The 21,673-nt window shown below is 45.3% G+C and overlaps 2 protein-coding genes across 3 annotated transcripts in view; one reads left to right on the forward strand and one right to left on the reverse strand.

Annotated features, from left to right (window-relative positions):
• The first annotated feature begins 1,595 nt into the window (after positions 1-1,595).
• Positions 1,596-15,246, forward strand: vps26c (VPS26 endosomal protein sorting factor C). The gene is made up of 8 exons (XM_088922455.1): positions 1,596-2,032; positions 9,467-9,610; positions 9,837-9,986; positions 12,324-12,404; positions 12,925-12,999; positions 13,507-13,657; positions 14,092-14,244; positions 14,356-15,246. Exons 1-8 carry the CDS (start codon positions 1,736-1,738, stop codon positions 14,436-14,438), a joined length of 1,134 nt encoding a protein of 377 aa, XP_088778581.1. The 5' UTR covers positions 1,596-1,735; the 3' UTR covers positions 14,439-15,246.
• Positions 15,247-16,720: 1,474 nt separating this feature from the next.
• Positions 16,721-21,673, reverse strand: part of ttc3 (tetratricopeptide repeat domain 3) — a 36,444-nt gene continuing 31,491 nt past the window's right edge. For both annotated transcript variants that reach the window (XM_088922454.1, XM_088922453.1), the window contains exons 40-46: positions 21,369-21,456; positions 21,079-21,180; positions 18,462-18,865; positions 18,110-18,236; positions 17,683-17,880; positions 17,433-17,525; positions 16,721-17,332 (exon numbers count right to left, since the gene is read on the reverse strand). In XM_088922454.1, the coding sequence (XP_088778580.1) occupies positions 17,201-17,332; positions 17,433-17,525; positions 17,683-17,880; positions 18,110-18,236; positions 18,462-18,865; positions 21,079-21,180; positions 21,369-21,456 (1,144 nt within the window). In that variant the 3' untranslated portion in view covers positions 16,721-17,200. The remainder of the gene's footprint in view (positions 17,333-17,432; positions 17,526-17,682; positions 17,881-18,109; positions 18,237-18,461; positions 18,866-21,078; positions 21,181-21,368; positions 21,457-21,673) is intronic.

The following is a 21,673-nucleotide window of genomic DNA, read 5'->3' on the forward strand; positions in this document are numbered from 1 at the left end:
GGCATCGGTTTTGTCATTTACACTATCTCCTGAAGGCGAAGGGGTCTTGCAACTTTGTCAGTAACTCAACAGGCGCACGGAATGTCTTAGTCTAGTTAAACTTGCAACCTTCTGAGTTGAAAGGTTTCTTAGAAATGTCTGATCTGTCTTTTTCTAATTGTGTTTGCATTCGTAGTTTCTTAGAAACATACCGAGAAGTACGTTATCTCCACATATCCATTGTGATGTGTAAGAATTCATTATTAAGAATAAAAAGTACGTTCGTTTTGATTCAGTTATATTATTTCTAAGTTCCAAGACGAAAGTTTTAAAGACCTAGCTGGAAAAATACCGTCACTAGACTTTGCGAGTAAAGGGGCGAATGTGAAACAGCGTTAGATTTGACATCTGATTCCAGCGCATACCTGACAGAATCTTTTCTAGACATAATATAGCGTAACTTTGCAAAGTTGACGCAGAATGATGGAAGCAATTTTAAGACAATCAGAGGTTAAACGTATGAGTTATTTCGACACTTTACGGGTAGGATTAAGCATTTCCTTCGCCTCAAAAGCCGAGACCCGATCTTGCGTAACTTTATTAGTTAATACAGTAAAGCTGGTGAAAAAGCGACGAGAAGCAGGGCTATCAGTGTCTGCGCAGCTCAGAGAAAATACTCCGCTCGCAATGTTTTCAGTCACTGGGTACAGTAAGACCAATATAACCAGTTCTCTTATTTATTTAAAATACTTTAAATGAGTTAGAAATCCTCGGGTACACAGCTAGTGACAATATCTAAATATATATATAAATTAAGCTTTATGACAAGGTTGCTGTGTTCCTATTGTAACGTGTTTTACACAAGAAAACAAGTACACCACGACCGGTTTCACAAATCTGTAATCCCAGTGCATGAAAGTGAACATCTTTGTTCAAAGAACACCGAAAGAGAGGTGCGTTGAGCAATACCAACACTGTGAACACACATCCCAATGGTTCCCGTCAGAAAAAAGTGTCGGTCTCCGGCGGATATCGGTCTGATGTCAACTGGCATGCATTCTTCAAGACCTAACTGAATATTTGCATTTTTCATTTGTATGTTTTAAATGCCATTGTTAATGTCAAAAAGAGTCAAAATTGCTCAGTGATTTCAATGAATATTGAATACGCAGCCAGTTATCTGGTTGCAAATTTTGCGTCTAAGAGATTGTAACCTGTGTACCATTAGACTACGTGAACCACTTATCAGGAAATATATGTGTGTAGTGAAGTATTGTTTTATTGTCCCATGTTTTAAGTTGGTATTCGCTGTGTATTGTCAGAAAAATAACCCAAGTGTTTGCGGTACTGCTGCTCCGTTGGCACACGCACACACAAGGCTCTTTTTTTCATTTGTGTGGAAGCGGACAGGATGCTTTTCGGGATTCGTCCGTGAAACAGCCGCGCGTCATCGCGAAACCCAGCCCGTCTTTACCAGTAGCTGTAACGGGTATCAGGGCCAGCCAATGCAACAAGTCATTTCGTTTTGAAAGGGCTGTTTCGCAACCAACGAGTGAAATTGTGCAACTGCACAGTGGGTGGCAGCGGGGAACCAGGATTGCGCAATGCTCTCAACTGAGTCTGCCAGCGTCAAGACCTTAACGCCATTGCCGCCTGCACGATGCAAGGGGATGCGCAGGCTGAAGCAAACCGGCTACCAGACAGTGCCTTATCTCTTGGTTTTTGCGCATAGGTCTACACGTTAGATAATGCGCTCATGTGGGGTAAAAAAAAAAAAAGAAACACACGATCGCAAAATAAAATGCCAAAAGCTCTCCAGCATCCGCCTCCAGCGCTACAGCCGGACGAGGAGGGGGGGGCGGCAGCCCACGTGACCGGCGCGTCATGTGACAGTCTGTCAGGTGACGCCGCTGCGGCGCGATCACGTGGTCGAGCGCATCAGGACCCCTTTTTTTTTTTTGCCTCCGAATCCCCTTTTTCACGAGAAGAAAACAAAATGAGCACAAGTTTGGACATCAGACTAAAGCGAGCAAATAAAGTCTATCACGAAGGGGTAAGGTATTCTTCGGCGATCACGTCCACCCTGCCCCCCCCCCCCCGTCCTTACGGCGTGTGAACAGCTAACCACTTGCTCAGTAGAGGGTTTCAGAGGATTTCCGACCATCTTTGACCTATTAGCTCTGTGCCTGTTTGAAAACCGCTTAGAATTACTTCACTTTATGAATAATACAGTTAATAATATACAGTGCGTTTTGTGTTTTGCAATGTAATGGAAAGTACAACCCAAGAGAATTGTCGCTTTAAAAAGCGAAAGCCACACTGTGTTTTTGTGGGCCTACGAGATGTGAACCTGAATGTTGTCATTCATTTATCAGGGGAGTGTGCAGTACTTACTGTCACTTGTTATATAGTAATGTCAAGGTGGGAGGTTTCCGTCTCTCGGTGTCACTGTCAGACCATGTCGGGTGGAAAGTGTGTTTAGATGCGTTTTGCTCGCTTCTGTCTCTCTCCTGGGTAAGCAGTAAGAAAACAACATCTCAATCCTTCCATAATCGTTCGCAAGCAACGAGTTTGTGACTGAACACAGAACTGTCACCGCGATGGTTTGGCGAAATGAGTTAAACTGGACCTGCGTTCGCACTCCAGTACAGCGAACTTGTCCCTTCGCAAATTGCTGTGGTTACCAGTGTAAAAGTCTGTCCTCAGAGTCACAGCAGACAGACTGACTGACCTCACACAATCTTACATGTCCACAGAGAAATAAAAGTGATAGGTTATGGAAAGCATCATATTTGGGAGGCAACTATACGATATAGAAGGAAAATGCTTGTATGTATTTTTGACACAATAAGGCATTTTAATACTTTAATGAGGTTGTATTAATATATTCCACCGCACGCAATATCTTTAATGTGGGTAAAATCATCATTCTTGTTCGTTTTCATAGCGTGATCAAAAGAAGAGGGTTAATAAAAATGAATAACTGCGACTTTGTCAAGCTTCAACATTTCTTCAGCATTAACACTGCTAGATAAAGCCAGAAAAACTTTGAAAAGTTTTTACGTTTGAAAAAAACGTATAAAAAGGTTTGACCTCACCGGTGGCGCCAATGATATTTTGTGTCAACCTTAGCTAATGTGCAACTACGAAACATGTTTAATTATAAAGATTTTTAAAAAAATAATTATAATATTTTAATCACCGATGTTCAAGCAATATAAAACCTCTGGATTTCAGGTGCAGGTCCCTGAGAACTGGATCACATAGAAATGTGTCTTTCACTCATGAAGCTCTAGAAGGGCTCATCTCAGAGCCCCTATATTCTCTTCTTTATTCAAAATGATAGGGCACAGGATTCCTTTCATCCTTAGGACAGAAGCTGCCTGAAATCTGTGCCCTTGTTGTTAGTGCTGTACTGAAGGCTCAAAGAGTTGTTCAAGCTTGGTTTCTGCTCAGGTATGTAGCCCCACTACTTAGCTTCACAATAATCTTCGCACCACAGTCTGTATAAGTTGTGTCTTTTCATTGTGCGGCTTGCTTGAAAGAAAATAACAGCATTTGTAGGTCATTGGTGAGTTGTTATAAAGCAACCAATCATTCTGTGCTGTTTTTTGTGGTGTTTTCCCCTAATTCATTTCCATGATAAAGGGGCAGTGACTTAAAGTATTTTATGTTTACAGTGTTTGAAAATTGTGAGGTTGTGTGCATATTAAAGTATACTTCAAAAGTAAAGTATAAAGTATGTCCTGTGTGCATGCAGAATTACTTCACGCTGATGGCTGCAACATTGCCCCCATGTGTTCTGATGTCTCTGAAGCCAGTCAAGGCTGGTCGGTGCTGGGGTCACCTCTGAGAAAGACTGGGTTGATGCTGCAGGTGGTGTTGGTGGACCAGCAGGTCAGACTGTTCCCTCTGGACTAAAACTTACTGGCCACTTCCTTATGTCTGCCTTAGTGATCGAGGGGAAAAGTTCCCCTCTTTTATTTAATCAAGCAATAAAGGCCATCTCAGGCATTTCAGGAAAAGAAACGAAGTAACTCTGAAGTTCTTGGAAGGAGAAAATAGTTGAATTAAGTTTTCTTGGAACTGTGCCTGTTGAATGACCCCAGTGCAGTCTCTGCCGGAGCACAGTGTGTTCTCACAGAGCAGTGATCTGAAGAGCTCTCTTAATGGAGCAGCCTGTCTGTGAGAAACTGCACTTGGATTCATTGCCTTTTCTAGGAGAGGCAATGGTTGAGCCTTTCTTGTAATGTCTTTAGAACCGGAAGTGGTTTTTGTGGGTTTTTTAAAAGTTGGCTGGTTTTAGTTGTTGTTCGGTTTACTAAAGATGAAATTGCAGTATTTTAATGACCTCACTTCGGCACTGGTTTTCCTAGATATACACCAAGGAAAGTATAAAAAGTGGTGCGTGTTACTTTTATACACTTTGGGAAAACAGTAATGTACACTGTATTATGCGGATGTTTAAATTTATATGGAATAGTCTTATCTCTGATTAGACTCTTGCTCCATTTGTTGTGTTTTTAAGAGTTAATACAGTTTCAGACACAGTTTCTGCAGGTGCTCTGCCCTCTCTACATTGGTTCTTGGCATCAGGGATGAGGTCAGGGTGGAGGATAGAATTTTTGTCCTTTTTTTTTGACCCAACCGAGGTTCTGTAACAACAATACTGTAAATTTGTCAGAAACACGCAGTGACTTCATTAAGTGTGTGGACTGCAGGTGTTTGCTCTAGCTCTAACACAAGATGGGACATAGAACAAAAACAAATACATGTTTAAAAATGTAATTGAAGGTATTCATAATTCATGTGGTCTATATCCAGTATTCCAGTGCTTTGGAAGAAACATTCATTCTGCCCACTGAAAAGGACATACAATTAATAAGCCAGTTGTACTGGAGTCCAGTAAGACATTTCTCGTTACTACTGAAGGAACTGTTGAGGGAGTTTGAGTACCTCTTTACTGGACTTCTTAACTCAGGCAGTAATTAGCATACCTGCTAATTAAGATGGGACTCCTCACTCATGAGTGATAATTACCTCAAGCAGCTTGTAATGGGCAGGGAGCTCTGGCAGAATATCGACTGACAGGCTCTCCTCCTCTGTCTTTTCCAGTCTTTAAATGCCCCCAGCTCCTGTTCCTGGCAGAAGCCGTCAAGTCATTGGATAAACGATAGGAACATCTGGCCTAAATACACCAGTCTGGTGGGGATTCGGCCCTGACACACCAGCAGCTAGTGTTGGTTAGCAGTGTTTTCTGTGCGTGGTCAGGTGTGCACGTTGTGTTTGTGAGCGCAAGTCTCCTTATGTGTGTCTGAGAGGAAGGAGTAGGGGGTTGAGTTACATTTTTTTATCTGTATCTGATTTTATACCAGTTTGCATTTAATTAATTCCTTACACTTAAATAGCGCTTTTCTTGACACTCCACTCAAAGTTCTTTACAGGTAATGGGGACTCCCCTCCACCACCACCAGTGTGCAGCCCCACCTGGATGATGTGCCGGCAGCCATATTGCACCAGCTCTCAGTGGGGAGGAGAACAGAGTGATGAAGCCAGTTCAGAGATGGGGATTATTAGGAGGCCGTGAATGGTAAAGGCCAATGGGAAATTTGTCCAGGACACCAGAGTAACTCCCCTACTGTTTTCAAGAAATGCCCTGGGATTTTGAATTAATACAGAGAGTCAAAACCTCGGTTTTATGTCTCATCCAAAGGACGGAGCCGTTTGAAATAGATCGATAAGTCTTCAGCGGCCTCTGTGCTTGACAAGGTGGTACGTGCATGGCAGCCTCACTGACGTGCTGTTAACATCTGGACAGAAGCTCTACACTGCCTCTGCGGCTGGGTTTCAGGGCAGCAGGGCACGGCGTGTCGGACAGAGCCTGTTGCCGCAGGGTGAGCCAGGAGCCACTTCAGCTGTGTGGACTGGTTGTGGGCATGCCTGTCCATTTTCTCCTAGAATCGCGGAATCAGTGATGTGTGACTGGTATTAAGTTGTCTGAGGCACTGAAGGGTCTGTGTGTGAGAACAAGCTGAGGGGGTCTGCAGGAGCACAGCGGCTTGTTTTTTACTTCAGCCATGTTCTTAATCACAGCCTAATTGATTTCAGTTTTCTTTTGGGGGCATATTATTAAATTTGCTTTTAGCTCTTAAAATGTCAGATAAGTCAACCCTGTGCCAGTTTCTTGGGTTCTGAGCTGCCCTCTTTCAGGTGTGCTACCTGAAATGTATCCAGCTGGACATGTTGTGGGTGTGTCTGATCACAGTGTCCGAGTGTCACCCCCCGATGTGGGTGTGTCCGAGTGTCACCCCCCGATGTGGGTGTGTCCGAGTGTCACCCCCCGATGTGGGTGTGTCCAAGTGTCACCCCCCGATGTGGGTGTGTCTGATCACAGTGTCACCCCCGCTGTGGGTGTGTCTGATGCGGTGTCACCCCCCGTTGTGGGTGTGTCTGATGCGGTGTCACCCCCTGTTGTGGGTGTGTCTGAGTGTCACCCCCATGGTGGGTGTGTCCGATGCAGTGTCACCCGTGGTGGGTGTGTCCGATGCAGTGTCATCCGTGGTGGGTGTGTCCGATGCAGTGCCACGCCCACTGTGGGTGTGTCTGATTACAGTGTCATTCCTACCCTTGTCTGTTCATCATTGGTTGTTCCACTAGCAAGATCTGTTTAGTCAGAAATAATGTGAAGCGAGTTGGAAACAGTTCCTTTGATGTCTGGTATTTTTGACACTCAGGATGGACTTAAGAAACAAGTTAAATAAAAGTCAAAACAAGCAAGCAGATGCATTAAATAATCAATTAGTACTAGAGATGTAGAGTAGGGCTCAGGTACAATTAAATCAGCAGACATTGTTGCTGTAGGACCTTGAATGGAAACCACTAATAGAGCGTAAAATGATAAATATTCGTTATTTTTTAACTATAAAAATACAATCGAAGTCACGCACAAGAAATCTGATCATTTTATGATTGCGTATTGATATGCTGCTGCGTTGCTGCCCCCTTGTGGACTTTCAGAATATTACCTTTGATGTTACGTCTCGATGCAGGTGACTTCTGAAGTTTCAAGGGCAAGCTGTGCTGAATGTCTGTGTTGAGTTTTTGCACTTCATATTCCACCTAGTGACGTGCAGCGTTGGTGTGATTGGCTATGCTCAGCTGACCCTCATCGTTTAAAGCCCTGGTCACCAGCAGCCAACCAAACGTTTCTCCCGGTTCAGCATGGCATTTAAACCAATAGAATACCTGCATTGATTATTGAAGTAGAGGCAGTGTGACGGTGAGAGCAGCACAGTGTAGGACAGCTGTGCTCACGGCTAGCTGCCTCCCACACAAGTGCTCTGGGGGGTGCTGGCGGGATGTCAGTCTGGCTCATTGAAAACCTCACGACATTGCTCGAAAGAGCAGGCGTGTTCACCCCAGTGTCCGGCCCAGCCCAGTCCTCTCCTCCTCCTTTCTCCCGAAAGCGCACCTCAGTACCTGTCTGAGCTACTCTTGTCTTGCTCCCCAGCTCTCACAGCCTTTGATCCTCAAAGTCTGGTCTCCTATCTGTCCCCCAAGCCCATCCACACTATCGGGGTGAAATGCCTTCTCCTGCTGCACCCCAGAGCTCTGGAAATCTTTCCCCAAGGATATCAGAGAGCCACCTTCTCCAAACTCCTTCAAATCCAGACTCCAACCCTTCTTTTTCAGAAGAGCTGTTACTTAACTGGATCTTTGCTCCTACTGTATTCCATACTCCCTTCTACCCCCTCCTCTCCTTGTATATTCCTTGCATAGATTTCATGTATTTGTCTTTTGTGTTGCTGTTGTACTGTAAAGCACTTTAAGAAGCCGCTTGTAAAGTGCTATGTAAAAATAAGGTCAGTTATTATAACTAAACAATTATGATTAATTATCATTACTTTGATCGTAGGACTGCAGCACCCTCCTTTGTCTTGAGCTTGAGACTTGCCTGTTGGCTGACGCTAGCTAGTAAATGACCTCTTGTACACGAGACCTTTGGCCTCCCTGTCAGAAGCGGGAACTCCTCTGGTCAGCCTGCCTGGGTGAAAAGCCAGCGAGTCTTGCAGCAGCTGTGCCGTCTGGAACTTCAGAAACTGGGATTACTTTGTGTTGTTCGGGTCTCACCTGCTCCCAACCCCCCTCGAAACCAAACTGGGATTCTCGGACCGAGCTTCACCGACTGTTTAAGGTCTGGTGGCCCCTGTCCTGCGTCTTGTCTTGGAGTGAGCTGTGTGCTGTGGGCAGGATGTATTCTGTGCTGCTGACCTGCTACTCTTATCTTAGTAGCGAGCTGAAGTCCCAGCAGTGTAAGCTCCAGGTTTAACACCACAGAGAATTCTGCCTTTGGCGATTGGTGTTGCTTTTAATCTCCCCCTCTCCGTGTAACAGAAGGGTTTTCTGAAATATTGATTAAACTTTTTATTTGACCAACTAAAGCTCATGGGAACCGGACGTGTATTACTGCTCGGCTTTCTTGTCCCCTCTTGCGTGATAAATCCGGGGTCTCGCCTTTGTTAATTAATTTGCAGTGTGACAGTTTGGTCTCTGGTGCCGTGAAATATTCATGTCCCAGGTTGTCGGGACTTCTGCTGCCGAGTGCCCTGCTGCAGGGGACGCTCCTGGGGGGCTGTTTTCTGTCACCACTCGCTGTTTGCCTGCCACTGGCGTCCCGCTTTGCAGACATCTTTTTTTCAATTCCACCGGTTATTCGGATCTGCTGAAGTGAGCGATCGCACTGTTTTTGTCAAAATAAGATGAATGTTGCTCTGTTTTGAGGCAGCTCCCGTGTTCCCTGCATCTCCTGACTCGCAATGGTTTTTCACTCTCTCCTGAACTGTAATGCAAACCAAGGAAATATGAAGTCCAGAACTAGTGCAGCCTAATTGCGCTTTTTTTTTGCCGTATTACTGCTAGGGTTGCTCTCTGTCTGGTTGCTGGGAAAGAATCATGCAGTTTCCTTTAGAAAAATGTGCCGCGCTGGAAACTCGGCTTCACAGGGCTTATTCCTAAATACCGTATTGTAACCCCAGGCAACTGCAGTACTGGAGATGGGGTGCCTGTTGTACGGGTGCGGGGAGAACGCAGAGCTGGTCAGGAAATGCCTGCTGCAGCAGGAGAGGAAGCTGCTCGGTGGGTGCTGATTGCCCTCTGATTTTTTTACTCCTAAGAGAAGGCCGGTGCTCTCATGTGTTTATGGGTGTCCGTCTGCGGTGTCTCCTCCAGAGTACAGGGGCCTGAACGAGCTGGAGTAACACGGACATGAGAACATTAGAAAGGATATGAACAAGAGGAGGCCATTCGGCCCTTCTGTCCTGTTTGGTCCTTAACAGATGACTGATCCGAGGGTGACTGTGACCCCATCAGTGAAGCCAGCGTGTGGTCTGAAAAGAGCGAGATGGCAGCAGAAGCCATCTGCGTGGCTGTGGGCGAGGTCGCCTGTGGTGCTGATTGATAATATTGTCTGTCTCTCTCTCTGTGCCAGGAGGTGCTGGCAGGTGTGGTGGTGATCGTGAGCAAGGAGGCTGTGCAGCATCAAGGGATCTCTCTCTCCATGGAAGGAGTGGTCAACCTGCAGCTGAGCTCCAAGAGCGTGGGCGTCTTTGAGGCCTTCTACAACTCCGTGAAGGTCTGCACCAGCCACACACAGTGCATCCCGGACACTGCGCCACTGACGACACACCAACAGTCCAAGGACTGTGAGCCAGCTGTGCTCCACAGAGCAAAACCGACAGCCCCCCCACTCAGTACCGCTGCCCTCAGTTTCTCAGTCCTACAGTGGAATCCGACCATCCTGCAGTGACACCTGTCTTTCTGGCCCTGCTGCGTTAACTATCTCTCCTACTGTTTTGCAGCCGATCCAGCTGATCAGCGGCAACATCGAGGTAGTCAAGCCAGGAAAGGTCCCCAGCGGAAAGACGGAAATTCCATTCGAGTTTCCCCTGCATGTCAAGGGGAACAAAGTGCTGTATGAAACCTACCATGGTGTCTTTGTCAACATCCAGGTAAAGGTCACAGAGCACTGGTATGCACCTGCTGCTCCCCGTTCTGTGTTGTGCCCTGCAATGCGGACAGGAGACGATTGCATGCAAGCTGTCGTAGTAGACGCACCTGATTATGTGCTCTTGTCCAGAGGCAGTACCTGGGATCTGATCGTGACTTTGGGTCATGATGAGAATGAAGGCAACACAAACACCTTTGCTTCATCCAAAACCAAATCGGTCTTTTTGTCGCTCCCGTCATCATCTCAGCTTTACTGGAGCTGAGAATTTATGAGAACAAAGAGCAAAAATTCCCGAGGGGATCCAGCGTGCAGTTAGGTCATGATTCCTGTTCCCAGACGAATTGGTGGTTTAACGTACCTTGTTCAACTCATCCTAAAGGCTTACAGAAAAATCCAGGAGCTCTACCTCACTTGTGCCTCCTCTCCATAATGACATTTTCTGTCCTAGGCTGACATTATTAATCTCCCCCACTTGCCAAGAAGCCAGCCTGCCTGCAGAAATACCCAGGTGTTTCCATCACATTTGCACAAACTCCGCAGTCCGACACAACCAGACGAAAAAACGTTTCTCAGGATGTGCGTTTGAGCGCCCAGTGTTTTCACACAGGCTGCTCACAAAACACTGAGTTTATTTTCTGCTTGTTCGCCATTAAATATGGCTTTTGTTTAGTCGGCATCTGTGGAAAACAAAACCGTGATTGTGGTCCTTTTTGTAGCTAAGTTTAGATAATGAGGAATAATTATAGAGACGAGAAGCACAAATTAATTGATGTTTCCCGTTTTGGAAATGTGTGGTGTCTCCTTTAGCAAAACTGAACAGAATGTTATTTAACAGTCTGGGGAAACGTGTTTTCAGAGGAGCAGTCTTGTCAGCATCTTATTGTGACTCAAATGCTTGCGATAATCAGAATATAATCTGACCAGGGGAAGGTTAGAGCTCAGAATGGCTGTGCATTTAGATATCTGAAGTAGCACACTTTGCAGTTGGACACGCAGGCTTACAATTGACTCCTTTTCAGTTAGGAAAAGGGCTTGACCAAATGGAAAACTCCACGAAGCTATTCCTGGCCAGGTCTAGTATACGTTTTAAAGCTTGGTTTAAATATTTGTCTCGCATTTTCAGTCGGTATATTTTGTGGGATTTTCCATGAGAGGTCAGGGATTTACAGCTGAACAACACAGACCCACGCTATGCTGTCGCTCACCAAAACAGTAGCCCACACGGTGTGTGTGGGCGAAACATTCCAGAAATAGCTGCTCTTGTGTGTCAGTGTTGCTGCTTCAGGACAGGCAGTTTTATGGGATTATAACACTGTTCTCTGGTCTGCGGAAAGCTCCTGTCCTTAAAGTAGCATGTAACGCTTACACTGTACTAAGCACCAGGTGATCTGAAGTATCCATTTTTCACTTTTGTTTATTTTTTGTTCCACGGTGGATGAAACGCACTAGAGACCTGAAATTACTAAAGTGCGCAGCAGGTACCTCAAAAGTATTTCTGTCCGTTGTGTGACTTTGGCAAAGCGGCTGCAAGTGTCCCATATGATGGCGTCTTTTCCTGAGCTGTTATGGATTGATCCTGTGACAGGGCAGTGGGCCCGTGCTACAATCTACACTCAACCCTCCACCAGCTCCAAGAGCCTCCCACATGGCTGTCGGCCTCTTGTCTCCGAGCCCAGTTGTGTGGGTGGTCTGGTGGGCGTCTGTCTCGCTGCCTGGAACAGGGCAGGCTCTCAGAGAACTCTGCCAGCAATTCCAGCTTTAATTACATCTCTCTTCCCTCCCTCGCTCGCAGTACCACGCACACAGCCTCCACCCTCAGCCAAGTAAAGAATGTGTGTGGGGGGGTGGCAAGGGGGGAGTGGCGGGCAGAGGTGGATAAGAAGAGGGGGGTGGGGGCTCAGCAAGGGGGGTCTTTGAGGGCAGGTGTGAAATGATGGGGGTGAGTTTATGAAGGAGAAAGAGAAGAGGGGGTGAGTGAGTTTAGGAACTCTATTACACTTTACAAGGTCTTGGTCCAGAAACTGTGTAGTCAACCCCCCACCCCCCAATTTACTTTATTGCAATAGAATGTCTGCTTTTTCTCAGTTCTGTCCCATTTTTAATGTTGAACATTTAAAAAAATAAATGCACCATTCTGCAGAGGGGGATCAGAATTTGCTCCATTACGACATTGTGGAAAATCAAGTAAAAAAGCATTTTCAATTTAAAAACAAGTTGGAACACTGTAGTTTTTAAACTAAATTTATAAAAAGGTTAATATTGATTTAGGACTTGATAAATGGCCATAATCCCCCAGTTTCAGCCTGGCTCTGACTGGCTGCTCCTTTGTTTCTGGCAGTACACTCTGCGCTGTGATATGAAGAGATCTCTGCTGGCCAAAGACCTGAGCAAGACCTGCGAGTTCATGGTTCACTCTCAGGTAATACCTGTTGCTCTACGCCACTTCTCTGTTTTTACAGATCCTCAAGTTGGATCTCTGGTTGGATGGGTTTTTTTGTGTTGTTCTGTGGCCTACCTGGTCTCATCCTCATGTAGCATCGGTACAAATGAATGCTGGGATCAGTGATGGGTGGCCGACTCTGACGAACTCCTCAGCTCGGGAGGACGATGCCAGTTTCGGTTGGGTTCCACAAGAACAGAGAGCCTTTGATCTGAGCACGCACTGAGTAACTTTCATTGTGCTCTCAACTCCCAACTGCCCTTTCAAACTGTATCTCATGAGCACAAGTGCCCTTGATCTTCCTTGTTGGCCCAGTGACGCATCTCGTTGACCCTCATCCAGCCCGTTTTCACAGGTGCTCTTGTCCTTCCTCCTTTCCATTTTGCAATGTTAGTGTTCAAATAAAAAAAAACTGAAAAAAAACGCACTCCCTCTCCACACCGCATGTGCTAGCGGTTGGTGCTTCTTTGCTTCGCGTGACCAAACTCTTGTCTCTCAGCCTCAGAAGGAGAAGCTCCTGCCAAGTCCAGTGGATTTCACCATCACCCCAGAGACACTGCAGAATGTCAGAGAGGTGGGTGACAGTGTGCCTGGTAGGGCTTCAGTGTGGACCGCTCATTGTACTGGGTTACGGGGACACATGCACAAGCTGTAGCGCTGTGTTGTGGACCTCAGATAACCCATTTGGAGAGCGTCTGAGGATATAGTAGAGGTCTTATACAAATGCATTGCCGGGGTTTTACGGACTGTAGTCTGGGACGGGTACAGATAGTCATGTCCATCTCGCTCGGCAGCGTGCCGGCTGGGCGTCGCTCGGCTGGTGGCCCCCAGCTGTGTGCAGGGGACTGGGCCTTGGCCACTGGGCTGAGAAGCGAGGGACGCTGCATCTCCACTGATGGGGTCTCCATGAACCAGGTGGCCTGAGGAGAGACGGCCAAATATGGGATAGCTCCATAAACGGCTCGTTGAGTTTCTAGTAGCCAATGGAGATGAAAATTGTACCGCAGCCCCTCTCTTGGGGACTTGCCGCAAGGCCAGTGCATTCCCACCTTTATTGGTTTTTTTTCCCCTCCGTTCTCAGAGGAGCAGCCTCCCGCGGTTCCAGATCCGGGGACGCCTGAATTCCACCAACTGCGTGATCACCCAGCCCCTGACGGGCGAGCTGGTGGTGGAGAGCTCGGAGGTGCCCGTCAAGAGCATCGAGCTGCAGCTCGTGCGTGTGGAAACCTGCGGTGAGGGGAGGCACTCTCTGGTCCCGGAGACATTTAAACAGATTTACTGCAAACGGTCATCCAGGCCAACTCCAGTTTGACTTGATGCGAAGCCCTAGGGCTGTGGATTGTATGTGTTACTCCTCTATTGAATGGCAGGGCTTTCAACATCAACACCATGCAGACAGTAGAATAGCAGTGCTGGGGAGACTGAGAGCAGAGCTGCACAAAATATTTCAATTTACCCATAAGGCCGAGATGGACAGTAGAGAGGTCCTAGTTCCAACCTACCGTGAGGGGGCTAGAATACAAGCCTAGTGCTCGATGCACCGTGTGGAGCACTCTCTGTGTTTATTTTTCATCCCGTGACTTTTAAGCTGAACGTGAGCAGAATTTTGGTGCGTCTTTATTGGGAAGCCGAATCGGCTAATTGTGGGTTCTGTTGCTGCTGGAAGGGTGTGCCGAGGGCTACGCGAGAGATGCCACGGAGATTCAGAACATCCAGATCGCAGAGGGCGACGTGTGTCACGGCCTCCCCATTCCCATCTACATGGTCTTCCCCCGGCTCTTCACCTGCCCCACCCTGGAAACAACCAACTTCAAAGTCGGTAAGTATCACAGCAGCTATCACTTCCCCTCGGTCTTCAGAGCCTGTTACAGGGCTCATTCTGGCTTCACAAGGTCTCGGAATCCCTTACTTTTCTCCCCTTGTTTGCCAGAGTTTGAAGTGAACATCGTGACCGTTCTGCACGATGACCATCTGATTACGGAGAACTTTCCTCTTAAACTGTACCGGGTCTGAGCTCTCTCGGTGGAGGAAGGAGGTTCCTATTTCATACCTTTCACAGCTGGGAGGTGTGTTGTCCCAGCTAGAGGAGTGTGAATGGACGCAGCCCAGGAGAGAGGAAATAAACACTGAACGCTCACAACTTGCAAAGAGGAACGCATTTGGACCAATGCAATGACAGAAGATCTTGACATATCCAGGATGGATATCTCATTTTGTCAAAGCTTGATTTGTAGTTATTTTTTACAGGCATACTTTAATGGGGGGGGGGGGTTAACGGTATAGGAAGGATGTAATTACAAAGTAGTGTCACTTTAATTACAATTCTGACACTGATTAATAACTTTGCCTGCCTTGTATAGCTTCATTTAAACATGCCAAGCAAGCTTTAAGATTTAAAATATTTAGGAAATGTCTAAATATCTCTTTCAGTCTTGCAGAGGTGGTCTTAGTTCAGTAATTGTTAAGCAGGGTCTCAATGAAAGAAATGTAAGGTTGAAGAGTAAAGTATAATAAAACTACAGCTTTAGGTTTCATAAACCACTAATTCAAATCAGAATATTTGTACTTTGAAGTAAACCAGTAACAAGTACTTCATTAAATGAGATGTCTAAACTAAAGACTTAGCAATTTACAAAATTAAATACAGCAACTGAACTGAAACAATAAGTATATCTAGAGTGAAGACAAGGTGTGAAAAGGCTATCCTAACCCTCAACAGTGAGTATGGTCCAGCCTGAACTTCATTAAGCTATTTGACTTGCACCAGTGTAAAATGAGGGAATTGCAGAAGGAAGTGTGTAAATTAAACTGTGTTACTTCATTTAATTGAAATTAGTGGCTTCTTTAAATGAGAGAAAGACTGTGCTACAACATGCCTTTTTTTTTTTACAAGGAGTGTTGATTAAAATGCAATTTACACCTTGCACATTCTTAACTCCCATCATGACGCTCACTTGTATAAACAAGCCACAATATGACAAAGCAGAAATAAATTAATAATGTCAGCCTCAAGACACACATACATTTCAAGTAATGCCCATTATCTTTACGGAGCAACGAAGGTTTCCACTCCATGCAAAGTATGCAAGAGAGTGAAATAAAATCAGAAGTCTGGATTGGCAAAAGGTGCAGACTTTTCTGTACTGAAATAAAACCACTCAGGCCTGGATAACACATCAAAAGTTCTCTGCTCATCAATCACAACCTCCAAACTTGCATACTGCAAATGACGCTGGCTTCCTGATACTTGATAACATGCAAAAACTGAAAAAGGTCTTGGACGTCATCAATGGCAGGTAGATCAATGTCTCAATTTAATGTAGATCATCCCCCTCAGCCCCCGTTTGCCAAATATGTGTTCAAGGGTATCTGACCAGTTCTGCCCTAAAATGAAAAGGCAATGGCCAACGGCTTAAAGACATTTTAAAAGCAAAAGGTGATTGAGAAATGGTCGACAATGTGGTATGCAATCACTATTTTGTGACAATACTGCACTGGTAATATTGCATAGGTAGGGAGACAGTGTTAACAGTTGTTGACCAGTAGATAGTGCTCTTACATCTAGATCAGAAACCCTAAACCAATCTGTGCTCCAGTATGGAGAACGGGGACACTATCCTGTAGGAAGTGCTGTCCTTCTGAAGTGACACTAAATTGAGGTCCTCGCAACATCATTACTAAAGACTGTTTGAAAAAGTAGGTTTGTCAATCGCAATGCCCTGACTGAATTCCAGTCTGGGCCAGTACAGCATGGCCTCACTAAATCTGCCCATCGTTCAGACTTTTTTCCCCTTCTATTTATAATCTGCTTTGTACCTGTAATCTGTCACCCAGGTGCATCTCGCGCAACACTTTGCTGTTAATGGTACTATATCAATGCAAGGTATAATTACAAAAAGACCGGTACATTTTCAGAAATAAGAAAATAACATGGATCAAGAGGTGTTCTACATAAAATGTCTCCCAGGTAACATTAAAAAATTAGCAATTTTTAGCAACCACTAATTAATAAGACATTTAGTCTCTAAAGACCTATGCTCTTAATTATCATTTAAAAAATAAACCATTGCATGCAGTAAATGAATAATTCCTTCTTTAACAACCCTTCAAATCTCTAGTAACACCTACTGTAACTAAACTACACTGTTCGTTTTTTACTGCTGTGACCTTCACTCTCTGAGCTCCAGAGGTATCCTGCATAGGTCGCCAACTACTCTCAAGAAGTGCACGCTCCAACCACATGGGAAGAATACAGTAAGAAGGACCAAACACAGCAGAAATTAGAGATGACTGTCTTAAACTTGTGAAAGTTTTTAATTTTACTGCAGCATGTTAATACTCCGTTTCACCTTCCTAATGGCATAGCTGTGGCATTTGAGAAATTCAATACAAATCACTGTATTTTCACTTCCATAAACATTGCCTGTACAAAATCATTTTCATAAATTTTTTTAATGATAAAAATATGAATAAATGAGGGAGGAAAGCTTCAGAGCACTACGAAGGGAGCTAACAAAGTAAACCGCTTGCAGGAAGCAGAAAGCTGATGGCGTAGAACTAGACTGATGGCAAAAAGCACACCAAAAACCTGTTATGAATTTTAAGGTTTTTAAAAAAAAATCTTTCTCTAAAAATGATCAAACAAAAAATGAACTGTATTTACTCCGATTTAAAATTTCAACCCTGCTGCGGATTCAGCCCGACATCACTGCCCCTCCACGATGCGAGTCCCTGGCAGTTTGTGCGTTCCCAGCCACGGATCCGTCCTGCTGGCTTCAGGAGGAGCCGGCGTGATGCATGTGGCTCTGCGGGATCCTCCCGGACAGGATGGGGAAGTCCTCGGGCAGCAGGGCGTGGACTCTGCAGGTGGGACAGGTGCTCTGTTCCTTCAGCCAAGCCTTGATGCACTGCAAAGACAAGAGAGGTCAGGCCGCAGCCCCCTCCTGTGTAAGCCCGGACCTGACACAAAAGGCCTCACTCCTGCCCTCCTGCCTCCCTTGCCCCTACCTCTCGGTGAAAGCTGTGCCGGCACTCCAGGACACACAGATCTTGCTGGGACATTTCCTCGTGACAAATGATACAAGGGTCCTCATCGTTGAGCTGTGTGGAGGTATATTACAGGCTCAAAGTTAAAAAGAAATACCAGCTTTCCATTCCAGTTAGCATCGCTGAATGAATGAGCCGTGTGTTCAACAAATGCCACAAGTGGGCTAATAAGAGGAACAGGACAAAAACAGACAACTGAAGGAAACCTCACCGCTCCGGCCTTAGACCACTTGGAACGGTTCTTGGGGTCCACGGTTCTCCAAGGGTGTGAACTTGGGGTCACGCCAGAGTCCAGGCCAGGGGCTGGAGAGCTTGATTTGGGCATCGCACTGAGAGCCGAGATCCAAGACGCAGGAGGCTGGGCTCCAAGCTCTCCGAGTTTGGCCCCGGAAGCTGATCCCATCTGTTCCTGCGAACAAGAAAAGCACTGTCGTCACAATCTGTGTTAATTCCCCTGAAACGCTTCCGAAGGTCCGGAATGATTTGCTGCAGGTGCAAAACATGGCTTTATCAAGTCACATCAGCAGTTTCTCTTTAATTCTGGTTCCATGTTTGTACTGCAAAAAAAGACCTTCACAATGCATTGAGGTCATCAAAGTAATAGTCTGCACAATGAAGACAGAAACAGTGTTTCTTACTCTGGTGTTCTCCTGGTGATCTAGGATCAGCTGGGCCACTCTGTTAATGATTTCTTCATAGGACAACAAGTTCAGACTGCCTCCATTTGCAGCGCGTGCCTCCTTAATGAATTCTATCAGCGTTGGCCTACAATTAACCATCAATAAAAGCAATCAAGGACACTGAGGTGTTCAAAAATTGCAACTTGAACTGCAACGTGAAAAAAACTATAATCTGCAATTAAATGCAAATAAAAAAATGCAATAACTATTGAAATACTAAGCCCTAAAAAACATCATTTTTAAGACAATTATGATTTAATTGTGTGTCATTTATCTCCTTACATAACAGGAAACCCTAGTCTGAGAGTACCTGGTGTAATGTGGAAACATCGAGCTCAATCGTTCAATGACCTTCTCGAAGGCACTGGGTTTCTGCTGGGATGCAGCTCGAGGCCCCTGGCCAGACTGGGAAGGTGCTGGTCTGGTGTTGGTGGTATTGCTCTTGTTTGCAAGCGCAGGGCTGACAGAAGGGGGACGTCCTGCTCCTGCTGCAGAGGTCTGGCCTCTTGGCTTCCCTGAGCGGGGCTCAGCCAGGGCCGGGCCAGTGGCAGCTTTGGCAGGGCTGCTTGACCGCTGGTACACTTTCCCCGGCACCCGCAATCCAAAGGGCACTGCACCATGGGAGAACTGAGGGATGGGCGGACTGGTCCGAGGAGCAGAATGCAAAACCTGCAGAACAGCTGGGTCGCTGATAATGGGTCCCACTGGCAGTGTCTAGAAAAGAGAATATGACAAATACGCAAAAAATGAAGCATGTTGACTAGTGGCAGCGTTACTTTGAAAACCATAATTGTCACTACTTTTTCCCTAACTGAACTACACTGAACTACAGCACTTACTGCATGACCTCTACACTGTGCCATGCTCTCCCGACCTGCCTGCCTGTCTGTCTGTCTGAGGGAGGAAAGCCCAGCCCAGCCCATGGCTTCCCTGCTGGGGAAGAGCGAGTGCCCAGCAAGGGGGCAGGAGAAAACTGCAAGACAGAACTGCAGAACGAAGCCCTTGAATGAAACTCAGGATTCTGCTTCTGACAATCTGCAAGCTGGACAGTCAAGACTTTCATCTTCCATTAGCTTCTCAAAAAATATTCTTAAACAGAATGGAAACTTAGAAGAGCAGGGACTGCTAGCCTATGTTTTTTTTCTGTAGAACAATTTTAAACAGGCTGGTATACTCATTTTAGTCCAGAAAATCTAAAATAATTAAAGCCCTTTATTCTCAAAATCCCTAGGACTTTGGAGTATTTAAGGAATTCCAAGAGATACAATCAAATTATGAAATAACTCACAGGTTTCTAAATTAGTACGGAATGTAATATAATGATGATAATATTACATTATATTTATATATGAATAACTTAATATAATATAATTGAACTGTAATGTTTATCAAAACTTGTCAGACATCTACCAACTTACAAACTAGAAAAAAAATTACTCAAAGGATCTAAAGGCAGCTTTAAGAAATAAAATGAGATGGAACCCCACCGTATGAGAAGGTACCCAAGTGAAATCACTAGATGGCAGCATGGTATAAGGAAGTACAAAGTTTCTGTCTGAAATGAAGACTGATACTAAATGAGGAACTAAAAAAATGCACACCGTCAGGCACCTGTTTAGTATCCCCAGTTTTACATCAAGCCTTGACCTTACTGTGGCAATAAATCATTGCCAAGGATTAACTGGACACAAACCGAGTCTATTACCTTTCCTCTTGTCTAGAGCTACCAAAAAATGATTTCTAATGACTTGCAACATTTAGATCTATTGTATGCAAATCACATTTTGTTTTACTTCGAATCGCAGAAAATGTGAACAAAAACAGATTAAAGAACAATGGTTCATGTTTGTTATGAAGACGCGCACTAGTAAAAGTGTCACCAATTTAGTATCGGGTATGATCTGCCTAAGCATACTGTAAATGGCATCTTGACAGCAGTGACAGTCAGCCCTTACAGTCACTGTCCTGACTGCTGTGGCATAATCTGCCAATTCTCCTGTGTATCTGCAGCCACCTGCTAGAGGCTGGCTGGTCAGACTTGTCTGCTGCCGACAGAATAGTTGAACCGGCCCACAGATGTCCTACTGCACGATCGGGTGGAAAAGACCTCCGGCTGCAGCAGGACCTCGACACTCTCTTCACGATGTCGCCCCACTGTAATCCTAGCACTTGCGCAGTTCTGCGCTGTCGCATTGGAACATCATTCACTACTGGATTGGCTTGCAGGGGAGGAAAATCAGCTGGTTCAGGGATTGTGTAAGTGCATTGCTCACTGAACAGCACAGCTGCCCTCAATCTGCATCAAAGGTGTTGCTTTCCTTTGCCATGAAGGCGATTTCTCCCCACATTGTCTTCAAGATCAATATAATGGTATATTCTGTCTTTGTCAGGCAAAACAGCATTCATTCCCGAAAAAGACACTTCCACATTCTCTCTGCCACCACTTCCAATGTTGTCTCCTGCGGTCAATATGTTACCTCTGAACAGCCTCTGAGCACTCTATAGTGCTCTATAGTCATTCTGCTGATACATTATTTTTTTCTTGTAATCCTTTTGTGCTGCAGGCACTAACAGTCTAAAAAGTATTACACCGGTGGATAAAATGGATGGGATCATCCAGAGCTGGTATTGGTGAGCCTTTGCCATCCAGGATGTTGAAGAATTCATTGTGTATCAAATATATATATATATATTTGGAATATACTGTATACAAACAATATTGACACTTTGCCTATCGTAAAGTTGATTCCCTGAAATAAAATCCATGATGCAAAACACAGCGTAATAATAATTAAGTAAAGGAAGCAAGATGGGTGAAGAAACGCTTTGAAAATCTATATATATATATAAACCTGTCTCTTTTTAAAAACAATGGTCAAACCCTGTGCTTCACATTAAGCAGAAAAGCTACAGGTTTTAACACTTACCGGAAGCAAAGGGGCCGGAAGAGGACTGTGGACATTCACAGGAGGAAGACTTGTTAATCGTGTACCCCCCTTCACGAGCTCGATTTGCTCCTTGTACTGGACCTGCATAGGATTTAGGTAAAACAAAAAATAAAGCCTGAATACACATTCTAATGAAACAAAAATGTACCCCTGTCTTCACAGGTTGACCCAGACGACACTGGTACTTCTGGCTAAGCACTCGCTGGCACAGAGCAATAACAGGTTTCTTTCTTGCCGTCTCTCTCGCGTGTACAGCCTGACACACTCACGTCGATTTTTCGGATCTTCTCCTTGGCATCCAGCACGTGGGCCTGCCAGGCATCCATCACTGGGATGAAGAAGGCTGGAGGGGGGACCCTGAAAGGAAAGCAAAGTAGCGTTGACACAAGCAGGCGACTTCACACCAGCTGCTGCTACACCTCCGCTCTACACCGAGACCTACAGGATGGTTTTACTGTGTGTCAACGCGGGTTGCAGTTTTGGACCAACACTGATGGAGAATTGTAAAACACGCTAGGATAGCAATATTGCTCCATTCCCTAGATACATAACCAAATTTCTCCTCCCAAGGCAC

This window comes from Atractosteus spatula, chromosome 7 (assembly GCF_055471065.1).
Source record: "Atractosteus spatula isolate fAtrSpa1 chromosome 7, fAtrSpa1.hap1, whole genome shotgun sequence".
Taxonomy (NCBI): domain Eukaryota; kingdom Metazoa; phylum Chordata; class Actinopteri; order Semionotiformes; family Lepisosteidae; genus Atractosteus; species Atractosteus spatula.